The following is a 15379-nucleotide window of genomic DNA, read 5'->3' as shown; positions in this document are numbered from 1 at the left end:
CAGAGGATAAGAGCCGCGCAAGCGCCTTAACGCCGGAACTATACTAAGCGTCAAGTTAAACCACTATTATAGAATAGTATTATAAAGGTTAGTGATACAAATTGGTCAATTGCAGACCACAAGGCAAAGAATTGCGTGGTAGAGGAGCGGAAGCTGGTGAAGCAATTTAAGAAAGTCCATGGATATAAGCCCACCCAGCGCCCGCAGGAACGTATCCAGGAGAATATTAAGAACCAGAGACGTGCTATAGAGGCAGGAGAAGACTTTTGGATTAAAAAATAGTCAATTTGTTATTATATAGCTTTATTTAATAGAAATCTACGAAAAATGCGTGACTACGAAAAATGCGTGGCGCACCCACTAGTCGAGGGCGGTGGGGGCGCTGGAAGGCACATATATTGGAGATATCACATTGATGTTGCATTGAGATTGCATGGTTGAGTAGTCCAGGAAGGCGGAAACCTGCATCGCTCCTTCCCCGTGATTAACCTCGTCTCACCCTCGCCCTCACTATCAACTTCTCTCCACTGCACCTCTCCTTTTGCCCTTCTAGACCACGTATCTACCTTACCACCCTATCCCGTCTGTGGATTCCATTTCGACCGGAATCATCGGAAATCCTCCAAAGACCCGCTGCGATGGATCTCTCGAAGCCAGTGGACTCCGAATTTACGAGATCTCTCCCTAAGATCGAGGTAGGTTCCTTCCCCAACCCCGAGTCAGGCGCAGGCATCATACTGAGCTGAAATTCTTACAGTTGCATGCTCATCTCAGTGGCAGCATCAGCCGGCAGTGTCTTCACGAGATATGGCTTCAGAAAAAAGCTCGCGATCCGGATTTCGACGTAGAGGATCCGTGGGTGGTTATGCCTCCGGGGAAGGTGGACTTTTCGCTCGATACGTAAGTCATTTTTCATTTTGATGTAGTATGACTTTGCAGCATCCTGTGTACACCATCATCAGCTTGATGGCTGGGCGATAAAAACGCAAAGGCTAAGACTGGACGTGTAAAGTTTCTTCCATACCTTCAACCAGTCCATCTATCACCTGGTTCGCGATCTCGACACCATTGCGTATGCCACAAATTCGGTTCTCGAGGATTTCCTAGCAGATGGTGTTCGCTATCTAGAACTGCGTACGATACCGCGCGCAGCAGCAGACTCTAGCTTCACTCGCGACCAATATCTTTCTACTGTCCTTGGTACGACCGATGCATTCAAAGCTCGAAATGGCGATAGGATATCAGTATATTTCATCCTTGGTATGGACCGCGGTCAGCTCATGAACAACTCCATGCATGCACACGAGATAGTCGATTTAGCCATTGCCAATCGGGCTCGCGGAGTTGTTGGTGTCGACGTCTGCGGGAATCCAATGAAGGGCAATATCTCGCTTTGTAGAGATGCGTTTGCTAAAGCAAAGCAACATGACCTAGGTCTGACTGTGCACTTTGCTGAAGTCTACTCTACAGCACTTCGCGAGGAGTTGGAGACTATGCTATCTTTTAATCCCGATCGCTTGGGTCATGTTATCCATGTTCCAGAGGATATAAAAGGAGAAATTAGGCGGCGACAACTAGGCCTGGAGCTGTGCATATCGTGCAATGTGCATGCAAAAATGTTCGATGGAGGATTTATCGACCATCACTTTGGATATTGGAGGCACGAGAAGTGTCCAATCGCCCTTTGTGTAAGATCCTCTTCCTCGCGGCCTACGTTCCAAGCTGACTTTGTAGACCGATGACGTGGGCTTCTTTTGCAGTCCAGTGTCAAACGAGTACTTTATAGCTGCCGAGCACTTTCAATTGAATCGAAGTGAAGTTGTTGAACTTTCTCGAAGAGCGGTTGATATGATATTCGGCGGAGACCAGGAAAAAGAGCGGTTCAGAAAACTTTTGGATGAATTTGAACTGAGTAACGGCTAATAATTAATCTATCAAAGCTAGACCGACCAGATTTATGCTTGGTATCATGATTTCATGACTTCGTGACTATTTACATGAGATATGCGCTTCAACCCTGCCAGCGGAACTTGCCCTCCTTCAAAGTCTCAACCACTCCGACAGGCATGAACTCTCGGTTCACGGCCGCCATGTTCCCATACCTCTTCACCATTCCATCCCGATACAGTTCCGCCGTCCAGCGCCAGTACGGAGACATTTTCGACCAATTGTTGGAGATTGTCCTCGCCGACTTCCCGGTCAAGCTCAATGTGAGGTTGCCCTTCATTGCCGGGGTGAGATTGACGCTGACTTGTTCCGGAACACGCGTCAAGTCCTCATAGGCGTTCAGGAGGGGATAACTGAAGCACTCGGCATACCTCATGTACTCCTCCAGTGACAGGAAATCCTCGGGCAGATCGGTATGGTTCTTGCCTCCAACCATGAACGCTCGAGGGTTCCGGGGTCCGTTCTGCTCGACGAACTCCTTTTCGGAGAGGTACTTGTCCTCTTCGTCGATAAACGCCTTCTGGATACGGCGGTGTGGCGTCTGCTTGATGTCTTCGCGCATGGCGAGCAGGGGGATGTAAGGGTTGATGAGATTGAGGCCACCGAGCTCGATGGGAAAGTAGAAAAGACCTTCGGGGATGTCGTGGACGCCAAATCGCTCCGCGATCGTCTTTCGCAAGCTGTCCGTTACACCACCGCCGTTGCTCTCGGGGAAAAGAGCGCGCTCGATATGACTCAGCGTAGAGATAGCCATGTCGATATGCTCTCGTCCGAAACAAACAGCAGGCGTGGCGAAGTTGTTGACGAAAAACCGACCGAAGTAGCCGTTCCATGCCTGGATCCACGCGAAGACACTCTTGCACGCAGAAAGTTGGCGTTGAAGCTCGGCAATGTGTTCGGTAACCTGGTTTTGGTCGATGATGAAGCGGCGTTCTTGAGAGTCGAGCTTTAGAAATCCCCAGCGAATATCACCGGTTGGGAGCAAGGCCCTTTCCTCAGAGTCCACAGGAGCGGGACTTAGAATTTGATGGTCTTTCTCTCCAGTCCCTTGCCAGCGCACAGTACCAGTCTTCTCCTCGTTGAACCCCAGGCCAAAGACTAGGGCGAACTCGGTCATGGCGGTCCATGCCTCTATGCAAGTCTTTTCCTGCCCCCAGAACCAAAAGTCATCGTGCAATCGATAGAGGTATGCACCTTCTGTCTTCTGGTTCACGGCATAATCCATGCAGAAGAGTACGGCTTCCCCGAAAGCTGTCGAGAGTGTATGACTCATAGGGATACCCGTCTTCCGGACTGCGACATTGGCATTGGGACCATCGTGAACGAATCTCATCGGGGCTTGCAGGAAGGTGCAGAAAACATCGAGCCACTCTTGAGGAACGCCGAAGTAGGAAAGGACTGTAAGCATCGTGGTGTGAGGGAGAGACGGACCGAACCATTTGAAGTCGGATCGGATTGCCGTGAATTGGCCGTGCAAGGTGGTGTGTAGGATGGATTCAGTGAGCAGAAGGTGAAGGAGAGAGTGCTTTGTTTCCAGGGCATTCCGGGGGCGCTGGTCGTCGTTGCTGTTGTCCGCATCGTAGTCTGGAATATCCGCTTCGAGCTGAGAGGGCAGCTGGGTCATGAAGTAATCTTCTTTGTAGACCCGCTGCCTCTCTTCATTGACGGTGTTGACACCCCCAAACCGAGAAATGCCGATCCAGTAACTCCGACGCAGCCTATCGTGTTCGGGGATATGATCGCGCTGCAACTTCCAGCCACGCGAGTTGAGGAAGGTCACGAACGCTTTCCGCAGAGCCACTGCCCATTGAAGGCCCAAGTACTGGAACATGAGGCTGTCTAGTAGATCCTCGTCCATGAATACTCGGTACTTTCCATTTAGTTGGCGGCGCATCTCGACGGGAATACCCTCTTCCGGCCAACTCCAGCTGTCCAGGGAGGCGAGGCGCATGTTCAGTACATCTGCAACCTCCTGCGCAACAGCTTGGTTCCGCATCAGCTCCTTGAGGATTCCCATCTTCTCTTTGGTCAGGAGATCGGTCTTTAGCAGTGATCCAGAAACCCAATCGAGGTCGCTGACAGTAACCCAGGTCTTCTTCGCGGATAGACCCGTCGCGAAAGACTTGATACTCTCGCGGAGCTCCTTCAATGCCTGCTGAGAAAGCGACGTCTTGGTGAAGAGCTCATCGAGATATGCACGGATTGCTTCTTCCTGGACGTTGGACTCGTTGAACACGATACTCTCCCAGATCTGCCTCTGCTCGTGCATCTCCGCACGTCCGACATTCTCCATGCCAAAGTCCCCAGCACCATCCTGCTCATCCTTAGGAGTAGGAGCGCCCCCAGAAGCCTCCAGATCCCCCAACCACTCCGTAACAAGCGCGCTATAGAACGAGGCATGGTCGTGCGCCCGCTCCATATACATAACCTCCTTTTCAAGGGACTCAATCCACTCACGCAAGCTCGACTGCGACACAGAAGGGTCGTACTTGCCCTGCAGAAGGAACCGGCGAATATTGGCATGTACTGCACGCTCGGTCCCATCCTCAACGGGTGCTTCGAAAGACTCCGCATCGACGTCGAGGTCCTCCTTGTCAAAGGCATCGTTGGGGTGGCCCTTGAGCTTGGTGACACCCTCAAGGAGGATTCGGGCTTTGGTTCTCAGATCGGAAATTGCGTTGGCTGACTGGATAATTTCCTCGCGGCGCTTCTCGAATAGGGCGCGCTGCTTGGAGAGTTCCTTGATCTTGGTGGTGGTGATGGAGCGAAGGGTCTGAGGGAGAGCATTGGTGGAAGCCATATTGAACGGTTTGATGGAAGGTAAAGAGAGAAAGAGTTGGAATGTTTGAAAGGAGGGTCTGAGTAGGTTAGGTTCTTAAGGACAGTTAAAGTAGACTAGAAGTAGTCGAGAGTTCTGAGCAAAGCTGAAGAGACCTGAGAAACAAGCCAGCGATAATGCAGAAAAATGGGACCACTTCAAGTGCGAGATAAACGCTCTTTTATACTCTTCAACTCAACTTCAAAACGTAACCAACAATAAGCGAGGACTGATTAGAGTCAAGATTGAGTCAAAAGATACACTCGTTGACATAGATGAAGTATACAAAATCAACCCAGGCTGTGGTTTCCCGCTGCAATGATTCGACGAAGCTTCAAGACCATGACGTCACGCCTACCCGTTTCAGTCCCCGACTAAACATCCATGCCAAACGAAAATAGACCCCGACACCCTGGACCCTTGATTGTGCTGTCATGCCATATGGCGGGGTACATATCTGGTTAGTGCTGGATGGGCCTCATTTTATGTTGATGTTGATGTTGAGGTTGTGAGGCTCTGGTGTGGATTCACTAGAGAGTCGGAGAATGTACAAGGGTTAGGTAGCATGTGAAGAGCGGTTTCATCAACCCTAACCACTTTCTAGGTACCTAGTCTGTACGATAGACCAGCCCTAGTAGATAGTATGCACTATGCAATATAATTGATAGTAGCCTGGTCCTCTCACAGAATACCAACTCCTAGTGTTTGTGATTCCGTCTCGAGCATGCAAGTACTAATGCAACTCGAAATGATGCATACTGCCGATACTAGCGCAGGTGCCGATGCAACCATCTTAAGCTAGGCAAGAGCGACCACTCGCACCAATCGCACCTTCCCTTATGCAACGTTTCTAACCGTCCTAAGAAAGGAAGGCATGGGACCAATACGGAAGGAGCGATAGGGCCAAACGTCCATCGCGCCTTCCCTTTCTATTACAAGGCATAAGACTGCTTAAGGAGGGTGCGATGGGAAATCAGCATGAGTTGCACCTTCTTCTTCACAACATCACCTGTATTCCCAGGAAGGGAAGGAGCGCATACAGATATGGAAGGTGCGATGGGGGGCCATCGTCCATCGTGCCTTCCCCATCCCGACACCATCAAGAGTCTCATGGAAGGAAGGCACACACCCCGAGACGGAAAGAGCGATGGGTGCCAGCGTCCATCGCGCTTTCCCCTTTGGTCACCATCGGATCTCAGAATAGGAAGGAACGCAAAGGGATATGGAAGGAGCGAGCGACACCAACGTGCATCGCGCCTTACCTTCTGATTCTAAGCATAACGCAAAACGAGGAAGGGGCGATTTCTCGTACCTAGATCGGAAGGAGCGATGAACGTCCCAGGCGCAGGCGCATTTCGTCTCTGATAATGAAGGAGTAATAGACTTTGGAGTCCTCATGCTCACTGTCTAGATTCTAGATCTGGTCTATGCATTTCAAACTGATAAGGGTACCCCTGGAAAATCGGTAATTTGCATAGGTACGAGTACTCCGTGCAAGAAGGAGCGAATGGTGCAAACGAAGTGCTTCAACCTCCGCGCCTTCCCGCACCTTAGAGTTGAGCTTGTGTTTGGGACCGATATCGAAAAGGCCCAATCCAATCCATCGCTGATATACCATGATAAGAAAAAGTTGATAGCAGGTGGGCTGTCAACGTTCATCGTGGCTGGCTGAATCGATGCCTGGTAACTCTGAAATCGAGATCAGGCGGACAACTCAGACGCCTATCTATCGCGCCTTCCTTTCGTATTTGAAGCCACAGTAGGTGTAAAGGGGAGGAGCAATCACCCGTCCAGAACAAAAGGAACGATACATGCAGATGAAGTCACCTGCTAAGGAAGGAGCAACCGAGCGTATCGCGCTTGCTTTATAGGTTGTTTGTTGAGGTTTTATGAATGGAAGGTGCGATGGTCTGGATGTACCTTCCCGAAATAAGAACTCATGCTTGAGGAAGGAGCGGTTGATTACAGTTTCGCATCGCTCTTCCTTTGGTATACTTGGTAGCCTACTTTTGTGGTAAGGAGAGTGTTTAATGTGTAGGTAGTGAGCGCTGCAAGTAGCCAGGTCATTTTATGTTCCAGCGAAACGCGTCGCGTCGCGAGACGCCTTCGTCTCCAGCTTCTTGAATAGATATAAACAGGTCGTTAGGGGGATACATTCATTAAGATATCATCATAAGTCGGCAGCAAAGCAAGCCAAGCCAAGCGGTAAAACGCAAGAGGCTTGCCGCAACGCGATCTATATCGCTCCAGAACCAGCCTTTGCAGTCTTATATTCCCTCGACGGACTGGACGCCGACGCCGAAGGCATTTTGCCGGCGGCATGAATCTCTTCGTCGATGTCGTGACCCTCGCCGTGGATATCCATGTCGTAGTTGACTTCATTCCAGGTAGCGCTGGTTGCTTTAACAGGGAAGATCCGCGTTAGAATGAAGTACATTATGAACGAGACGAGGAATCCGGAGATGTAGTTGATGTTGTAGATGTATGTTGCGCCAATGGGGACATCGCGGCCGACTTCACCGGCAAAACCGATGATATTGATCATGATTCCCGAAAGGTAGGAGGCGTAGGCTTGCCATGAGAAGCCGTAGTTGAAGCGGTAGACGGAGTCCTTGGTGGCGCTGTAGAGGTCGCTTACGATTAGGAAGCCCTTGCGGTTGACGTAGTAGTCGCATATCATGACGCCTGCGATGGCGGAGAGGAAGATGGAGTAGGCGGATAGGTAGGTGGTGAACTGGTTGGAGTCGGATACAAGGTTCCACTGGAGAATGTTAGTTTAGTGAGTCGTGAAGTAGGAGGAAGAGACAAACCGGACACATGGCCAAGCCAATGGCCGCGCAGATGTAGCTACCACGTCTAATGTTCATGTATCGCGGTAGCAAAGCGGTCATATCCGTACCGGCGGAGACCGAGTTCGCTGAGATATTGGTACCCAGTTGAGCAAGGGCAAACCCAAGCGCAATGATAAAGATACCAAAGCGCTCGGCCGAGCTGGCACCCTCAAGAAATCTTCCCAGAAGGTCAAGAGGGTTCCAAATCGGGTCTCCGCCGAAAATGACCGAAGATGATGAAGACGCGATGATGCCGATGAACGAAGTGATACCGAATCCAATCGGGATTGTAGCCAGCTGCGCCCAAAGGGCATCCTTAGGTTTGCGCGCAAAACGAGAAAAGTCGGGATCGTTCATGATTAACGCGGCAAAATTGCCCATGCAGCTCATGAGCGACTTGACAACGGCCCAGGCCAAGGTACTTCCATGGACTGTATGAGACTGGTGAACAATCGGACCGAGTCCGTTGGCACGGGAGATAGCCCAGGCAAAGAACGCAATCGCGGCAATAGGAGAGTAAATTGATTTGACGGTGAAGAGGTGGCGGATCTGATGGACAGGAAACCACAAGGCTGGTAGAGAGAGCAGCCAGAATAGGAAGAAGCTCACGAAGTTCTTTGTGTCAACACCCGAGCTTTCGGGAATACCGTTGGGTATGTTTTCGTAACTTGGCCAAATTGCTCGAATCATCAGAGTGATGCATTGGCCTGGAAGAGATGTTAGGGTTCGGATCTCGCAACCACAAAGCATGTTCCTTACCTCCGATGTAGCCCTGAACTCCATACCAGATAATGGCCATAACCGTACGGTTCAACACGGGCCATAGCGACCCCCAAACTCCGAACGACGACCGGCAAACAACGGGGAAAGAAATATGATAGACAGCACCAATGCGACCGGTCGCACAGACAAAGCAAGCAGCTAAGAAATAACCAAACCAGACGCAAAGCCAAGCTTGCCACCAGGACAAGCCATCAACGATCATCGAGGATGAAATCATCCATGTGTTCTAGCGGGCAGCATCAGCTTTGCCGCTTCGAAGGTCGCATACCGTAGTAATAGGCAGTAAAAGGGACTCACGATGTTCAGTGAGTCTGCAATCCAGAAAGTAACAAAGTTGTACCATCTCCACAGGCGGCGATCGGGGTCGACTGCGTGACCGTTAGCTATTAGTCCGTTTACCCCACGAAAAGGCTGAAGGGGCCGGGGTCGGAGTATAACCCCAAACCTCCGAACTCACCAGGGCGCAAGTCATGGTTTGTCAACATCAACTGCGTGTTGCTCAACCCCGGCTCGGAGTCAACCTCCAACTTCTTGATCCAGTACTTGATCCCAGGCATCTTGACCTAGACTGTGCAGAGATGAAAGATGTAGAAACGAAACCCCTCAGCAAGCCAGCTGCGAGGCGACAAAATACTGCCAACACTGATGTAATCAAAGTGATCCTGAATGCTCAATTGACAGGCCAGGGTGGGATCCAAGATAATGACGCAACCAATCAACCACGGAAGGCCCAAACCTATCGATGACCTGATCCGGGGATAGCAGTGAAGACCGAAGGAAGAGTATGAAGATGTCAAAATTGCCAAAAGGGCCAGGAGCAGGGGGGCCGAAGGAATATATAGGATATCAACGACCGTTGCATCCCGTCATCCTCACTCCATGGACGAAGCTGACGATGGAACTTTTTTGATAAGGAACCACGCGAATTGGCCCGAAAGTAACGCGCCCATGAGACCGATCGGCCACGCCGACCCTGGACTCTTTGGTCCTTATCACCCTCCATGAGCTTTTTGTTGCTCTATTCTGACGACTAAGAAGGCTCCGCAGCGAGCGTTATCAGCGGCCGGTGGATCCTGGCTGGAGTTGGCGTCTCTCCGCATTTTGAGCTTCCGGCCAGTCAGAGTCACAGCAAACTGCGACCGGGCGCTCTATCTCTCCGCGGGTGGGTTCCTGGTGCTGACTCGATCTGATCGAGTAAAAAGATAAGGTAGGTTATTGATAGAAAATCTCGGGGTTCGTCAACGCCTCGGATGGTGCCATGATGAACTTTGTCCACTTCATCGTTTGATCGGGGTCCCTCAAAGTTTTATCACATGATTCTGTCCCCCTCACGTGGTCCTCCCCGGAGTTCTCATCTTCCTCCCCTTCTACAATGGACGTTGAGCATAGAACAGGAATTCGAAAAAATGAAATATGAATATATTTATAAGTATACTACAGCTACCCCTTGTTCCACTTGCCAAACTTCATATAATCATCATACAATCCCTTGAACATTGCTCTTCCAGAGATATCCAGCCCTGCGTTCATCGCCCGCATGGTATCACGTGACATCACGTCCAGTACTGAATACAACCCCGGCATCAACGCCGCTTTCACATCGGGATGTAGAGCGCTGCGGAGAGAGCTTTGGGCATACTCCATAACAAGATATTGCAGATATTGCCCGGCAATTTGTTTGGCCTTCTTCGTCTGGTCCGTCAGACCCTCGTAACCACCCGCACCTGGCGTCGGCCGTGAAACAGCCGAGACAGTCGGGTCACAGAGGGATGTAAGAAGACGAGTGAAGTAAGTGGCGTGCGAAGCGTCCAACTGGGAGAGCCAGTATGGTTGCTTGCTGTGTTCTGAATCAGCTTTAGCAAGTCGGCTACGCTTCTTCGGCCTGGCAAATAGGCACTGGAGCAGCCGCTGCAGGGCTAAAAGGATCAAGTGGAATCGACCTCCCATCTTCTGACGGTGGAGGCCCAGCAGCAGACCCATCAGTTGGCATAAGCGGATATAAATCGTCCCGGAGGCATCAGGGGTAATTCGGGGTCCAGCCTTCGAAGCGCATACAGCAATACACGACAAAATACTGTCGACATTGTACTGGGAGATGCAGCGGGAGTGACTTCGAATAAGAACATCCAAGCATTCTGTGGCGATAACGAACTCTTCGAGTGACTTGCTGAGAGGCAATGCTTCGGTGATGGCAGTGCAAACAAGGGAGAGCTCCTTGGCTTGAAGGCTATCCTTGTCTTCCGTGGGAGGCGCTGCGGCAACAGCCAGACCAGCAATGAGAAAATGGTATTGGGCGTTCTTGCCATCAAAGCCGAACTGACGGACGTCTTGTAATACCCTGGTCAAGGCACTTGGGGACATGGCCCGAAACCGTTCACTCATTGCCCGGATAAAAAGCTGCTGTTCCTCGCTGTACATGTTACGAAGAGGAATCGACTCGGCGTATTCCACCACTGGCGCGGTGACGTTCTCTTCGGGGCCTTGGGTAGCTAGAACACGGCGTCTTATGAGCCTTCTAAGACAAGACTCTGAGTCAACTGACTTTTCAACGTAGCTTTCGATCTTGGACAAGAATTTCTTGACCTCTGCATGGTTGGTAGCCAGGTCTTCGAAATCCTCCAATGCGTCCAGTGTCTTGATCACACTGATTGTTTCCTCGAGAGGCTGCTTCTTGCATTGGTCTTTGGCAGAGCGTAGGTCAGCAACCACCAACTCAAAGACCTTCTCGCGACTGGCGGCGAGCTCTTTGGCATCGATCGCATCCGCCAGCTTCTCTCGGTTGATCCAGAACTGATAGAGGGAAATTCTGAAGTAGAAGCATTCCATAGAGCTACAATCAATAGACTGCAACTTTGACACCTTTCCTGCAACCTTTCGATACATCTTCTTGAACTGTTTGCGGCGGTCCTCTTCCGCTAGCAGCAGCAGCTTTGCGATGATTGCATGATGCAGGAACCTGAAGGCCTTCATAATTTCGAGGTCAACATCCGTGCCTTGCAGTGCGAGCGCTTTTGCAATCGCCCAAATCGGCTCCCAGTCGCTCGTCAATTGGGCAGGGGACTTTGGCAGACCGGCCAGCTTGGCCATCAATGACAAAATTCCGACGGTGATAACAGACGAGCTGTTTGTCGCTGATAGAACATTCTGCAACATGTCCAGAAGAGCTCCTCTTTGGTTCCTGGTGATAAGAGACGCCGGTATCCTCTGCAAGCTTTCAATGTAGAGCTTTCGGTTCGACTCGTCCTCCTTAACTCGTTCGGATAGAACGGCGATTAGGTCGTTCACGATAATAGGGGCATTCAGGAGATATTCGTGGGATACCACGCTAGCCCAGACTTGCAGAAAACGTGCACCGGAAGAAAAATCCTCCAAGGTTGATGAAGAGGATTGATGTTGGGCTACCGCCATGGACAGGACGTGGGAGAATAAAGGACACCGTACAGTTGGCTCGAGTTGGATCCAGATGTCGGGTATGCGAATGAGAGAGAGGAAATAGGCTAGAGATAGGACAGTCGGCGAATCGATAGACTTCAAGCGGCCATCCCAAGCATGGTCCATTGACTTGACTGCATCCTTCTCCGAAGTTAACTTCATGAGTTTGGTGACTTCTTTCGTCAAAGATGATAGATCATTGACGTTCTCAGGGGTTGGATTATGTTTCACGATTATCAGAGCAAATTGATATGCTTCAATACACTCCAGGCGTGCACTGAGTTTGTCCTTTACGTCTTGATGGCGGCGTTTGATCGACTTTGCAGCTACACCAGTCAACTTGATTAGGGCAGAGCCAAAACCAGCAGAGCCAAAACCAGCATCGGCCTTCTGCACATTGTTTTCGATCAGGCTTCGAGACAGCTTCCACAACCGCCAGCGCCAGTGCAGAGCCTGGCCCGAAGAAAGTGCTGACACGATCGTTTGAATGGCAGATCCGAGGTCAGCATTATCATCATTGAGACTGACGGCCCGTTTTCTGAATCCGGACTCAATGATCAGCACTTGCGCGTACGCACTGGCCGTCTGGGCGAGGTTGTCATCAATGCCCCGGATCTCATCTGCTGCAGCGCGCAGTTGAGCGGAAGCAAGGTTTTGATTAAGAGGATTGCGCATAAGCTCGCCGTATGCGTTGCAGACGTCGTCATCTTCCCAGACAGTGAAAAGGCTAAGTTTGTCGTCTTGCGCTCTTGCCTCTTCCACATCGGTTAATTGCTGATACCAGATCTCCATGAAAGTAGCGAGGTCTCTGGCGCCAATGAATCCACGCAAGAGAGGGAGAATGATGCCGGCTTTGATGATTTCATATGTCCCGTCGGTGGATGCGCCGCTTCGCCAATGCAGGAGGACTTTACCGAGCAAGGCTTCGAGATACTTCTCAGAGTCTGCGAGTCCGGAATTTGGAAGGAAGATGTCCACGCCCAGCTCTATGAGCAGTGCAACGAGGTTCCACTCAACTTGTGAAAGTTGATCCTTGAGGAGGCCGGTATAGGCAGCGTGCGTCAGAAGGGTATGCAGTGACAATTGCACATTTTGTTTAAGAGCCACCCGGAATAATCGCTCAAGAATGACCACAAATTCGGGAACAAGCGTTGTCGTGTTTTTGGACTTCACGGAAGAAAATGCTAATTCGGCGGCAGCGACAAATAAGGTCTCCAACCAAGGTGCTTCTTCGGTTTTCTTTCGGAAAGTATCTCGGGGCACTGAACGCGAAGCAAGGTCGAAGAATTCTGGAATGAGTTCAGGGGTAATCCATGGTTGTTTTTGCGCATTGCCATCACTAGTCTGGGTTAATGTTTCCTCGGCACAGAGAATTGGTCGCAAGGTATCCGAGACGGGCTTGACGGAGCTCCAGTCCGGTTCGCTGGCGGAATAGTCGATACCTGAGCCGCCTCTGCTGGAGAAATCTGCTCGCGCCGGCAACACCACATGCAGAGCAACCAGGCGTTCGATCCCATGGAGTATATGGGCTCTCTCATCTGTGTCGAGTTGAGCTGCGCGCACGGTGTGCAATAGTCTCAAAGCACTTTGAGAACAATTGGCAGCAAAAGATTCCTAAAACGTTCTAGTCAGTACCAGATGATCACAAGCATGATCATTGTAACGTACGTTGCTGGAGCCCTGGCCCGAACCATCCTGGCGGTGGGATCTCCACTCCCAAACCTCCAAAAGAGCAGGGAGCACATAGAACAAATGCTGCAACTCTGTCGTCTTTCGCCCGTGGTAGAGCTGTGAGACTGCAAGCGAGGCCAACGTAAATGACTTCCCAAGTGTGACGGCAATCGGTTGAGGTTCGCCCTTGAGCGCATGCCTGAGGTGGGACCGAGCGCCTTCATCAACGCCAGCTGTTCGATTGGCCAGCCTGACGAGGCTATACAAGCAGTCTAAGAGACGTGTAAAGGCCATGAAACATGACCCCGGTGTCCGGGGCTGCTCGTCAATATCCATCGCATCTGGCTCAACCCCATTGGCCCTCTTCCGCTTAGTACCCTTCCTGCCAGATCCGTCACGAGCGGGCGACGACTCGCTCAGGGTAAGGCTAGTCTCCGAGCCCGATAGCTGTAACTCATACTGATCGTCTCCGAGGCTGGTTATAACATTATCCGTCAAATCCGTCACCGTCTGGTCAATAACGCCGAGAAATTTCTGGTCCTTGAGCGTGGAAGCCAATTGTTTCGGAGGAATAAGATCGATGAGCTGTCGCAGCAAGAGAAACGATCCAGGCTCAACGCGATAATTCTTCCCACCCTTCAACTTCTTCAACAACCACCGCAGAACCCATTCTTCCTTCGGTGCAGCATGGATCGGTACATGAGGGGCTCGATTGATCTCCGGATGGCTGGCGCATAACGACAAATCGAGTCCGATAATTTGGGCAGCTTCGTTTAACTGAACATTCGGCGAAGCGGTGCCCTTCTCAAGCCGAAGAAGAGCCTCCTGTGCAGGGCGCGGACGCTGCACTGTCACGTTAGTACATAGCACGTAGCATACTCCGTATAGAACAGAGCTCGGCTGAAGGAAGCGGGATGGAATGTACAACGCACCTCTGGCAGTGAAGGCATTCTGGTAGGAGAAAACCACCGTCACTTTTCCTTGGTTCGTTTCCCCGATTCTACCGGGGACAAAACCACGTCGCCGGGCAGCGACATCTAACGGTTTCCTTTTTCTGGCCGGAGTTGTTTGTCCGTTCTTTGCTGTACAAGAAAAAAAGTGGAAAGGCTGATAGAGCGGGAGAGACTAAGCCTATTTTTTCCGACCGCCTTCCACGTTGCTCCCGACCGACCGGGCGGATCCCAAAGCTCGAAACCGCCGCTCCTTGACGTCTTTCCTTGCTATTCAACACATTCATTACTTCTCTCGATCAAATTTGTTGCTTTTGCACAAGGTATGCTATTAATCGTGTCTGGCAACTTATGCGAACTAACCTCCATTGCCTAGATCGATCACAATGGCCGACTCAAGCAACAACCAGCCCGTCTCCCGCTCCACCAAGCTCGTCAGCGAGGCCCTGCTTAACGAGAAGGTACGAAGCCTATCCTACCATATCTGTCCTGTTTCCCCGGCTGTATTCGACAATTGAGCGCTCAATTGCTGAGGTTCTTTGACGACCTGGACCGAAAGTCAAAATAACGGAACACCCGGCTAACACGTGCCTTGTTTATCTCTAGTGGGATCGTGCCATCTCTTCCATGATCATTCGCTCCTCCATCGGTCTCTCCTTCGGTGTCTTCTTCTCAGTGCTCCTATTCAAGCGGAGGGCGTGGCCCGCCTTCGTCGGTCTCGGTTTCGGTGCCGGTCGTGCGTGGGAAGAGGCTGACGGTATGTTATGTTCTTCTCTGGCGACGCTGTGATAAGGAATGAGAGATAGGTTGGGATGTGCTAATATGAGGTCACAGCTTCTTTCCGCCGCGGCGACTCCCCCGTCAGAGATGCTCTGCGCCGGTAGAGGGACATGAAACTAGGGATATGCAGTCTGTGAATGTATGATACCTGTATAGCTGGACCGGGA

General features: G+C 51.1%; 4 protein-coding genes across 4 annotated transcripts; 2 read left to right on the top strand and 2 right to left on the bottom strand.

Annotated features, from left to right (window-relative positions):
• The first annotated feature begins 406 nt into the window (after nucleotides 1-406).
• BDV14DRAFT_148156 (putative adenosine deaminase) lies at nucleotides 407-2121 on the top strand. Its single transcript, XM_073766506.1, has 4 exons — nucleotides 407-695; nucleotides 758-900; nucleotides 1013-1688; nucleotides 1735-2121. Exons 1-4 carry the CDS (start codon nucleotides 639-641, stop codon nucleotides 1921-1923), a joined length of 1065 nt encoding a protein of 354 aa, XP_073623242.1. The 5' UTR covers nucleotides 407-638; the 3' UTR covers nucleotides 1924-2121.
• Nucleotides 2122-6783: 4662 nt separating this feature from the next.
• Nucleotides 6784-9639, bottom strand: BDV14DRAFT_183111 (nucleobase cation symporter-1 family protein). The gene is made up of 5 exons (XM_073770333.1): nucleotides 8837-9639; nucleotides 8677-8747; nucleotides 8356-8605; nucleotides 7576-8303; nucleotides 6784-7526 (listed from the first exon to the last, which is right to left on the bottom strand). Exons 1-5 carry the CDS (start codon nucleotides 8934-8936, stop codon nucleotides 7002-7004), a joined length of 1674 nt encoding a protein of 557 aa, XP_073623241.1. The 5' UTR covers nucleotides 8937-9639; the 3' UTR covers nucleotides 6784-7001.
• Nucleotides 9640-9808: 169 nt separating this feature from the next.
• Nucleotides 9809-14619, bottom strand: BDV14DRAFT_148100 (ribosome biogenesis protein URB2). The gene is made up of 3 exons (XM_073766505.1): nucleotides 14415-14619; nucleotides 13480-14325; nucleotides 9809-13425 (listed from the first exon to the last, which is right to left on the bottom strand). Exons 1-3 carry the CDS (start codon nucleotides 14430-14432, stop codon nucleotides 9820-9822), a joined length of 4470 nt encoding a protein of 1489 aa, XP_073623240.1. The 5' UTR covers nucleotides 14433-14619; the 3' UTR covers nucleotides 9809-9819.
• A 199-nt stretch (nucleotides 14620-14818) lies between these two features.
• Nucleotides 14819-15316, top strand: BDV14DRAFT_204920 (MICOS complex subunit MIC10; the record flags this gene model as incomplete). The annotated part of the gene is made up of 3 exons (XM_073774619.1): nucleotides 14819-14893; nucleotides 15039-15189; nucleotides 15267-15316. The coding sequence occupies 3 exons, from the start codon at nucleotides 14819-14821 to the stop codon at nucleotides 15314-15316; spliced, it is 276 nt and encodes a 91-aa protein (XP_073623239.1).
• Nucleotides 15317-15379: the final 63 nt, after the last annotated feature.

This window comes from Aspergillus stella-maris (assembly GCF_047715825.1).
Source record: "Aspergillus stella-maris strain CBS 113639 unplaced genomic scaffold BDV14scaffold_83, whole genome shotgun sequence".
Classification (NCBI taxonomy): Eukaryota; Fungi; Ascomycota; class Eurotiomycetes; order Eurotiales; family Aspergillaceae; genus Aspergillus; species Aspergillus stella-maris.
Note: the sequence above shows the minus strand (reverse complement) of the source record. Positions and strands in the feature narration are given on the sequence as shown.

Bases quoted from the DNA above. Each gene is read 5' to 3' on its own strand.
- BDV14DRAFT_148156 (XM_073766506.1), top strand. From the start codon at position 639: ATGGATCTCTCGAAGCCAGTGGACTCCGAATTTACGAGATCTCTCCCT. The intron at 696-757 runs GTAGGTTCCTTC...AAATTCTTACAG, and splicing joins GATCTCTCCCTAAGATCGAG to TTGCATGCTCATCTCAGTGG. The intron at 901-1,012 runs GTAAGTCATTTT...GGACGTGTAAAG, and splicing joins GTGGACTTTTCGCTCGATAC to TTTCTTCCATACCTTCAACC.
- BDV14DRAFT_183111 (XM_073770333.1), bottom strand. From the start codon at position 8,936: ATGCCTGGGATCAAGTACTGGATCAAGAAGTTGGAGGTTGACTCCGAG. The intron at 8,748-8,836 runs GTGAGTTCGGAG...ACGGTCACGCAG, and splicing joins AAACCATGACTTGCGCCCTG to TCGACCCCGATCGCCGCCTG. The intron at 8,304-8,355 runs GTAAGGAACATG...CATCTCTTCCAG, and splicing joins AGTTCAGGGCTACATCGGAG to GCCAATGCATCACTCTGATG.
- BDV14DRAFT_148100 (XM_073766505.1), bottom strand. The intron at 13,426-13,479 runs GTACGTTACAAT...AGAACGTTTTAG, and splicing joins CGGGCCAGGGCTCCAGCAAC to GAATCTTTTGCTGCCAATTG.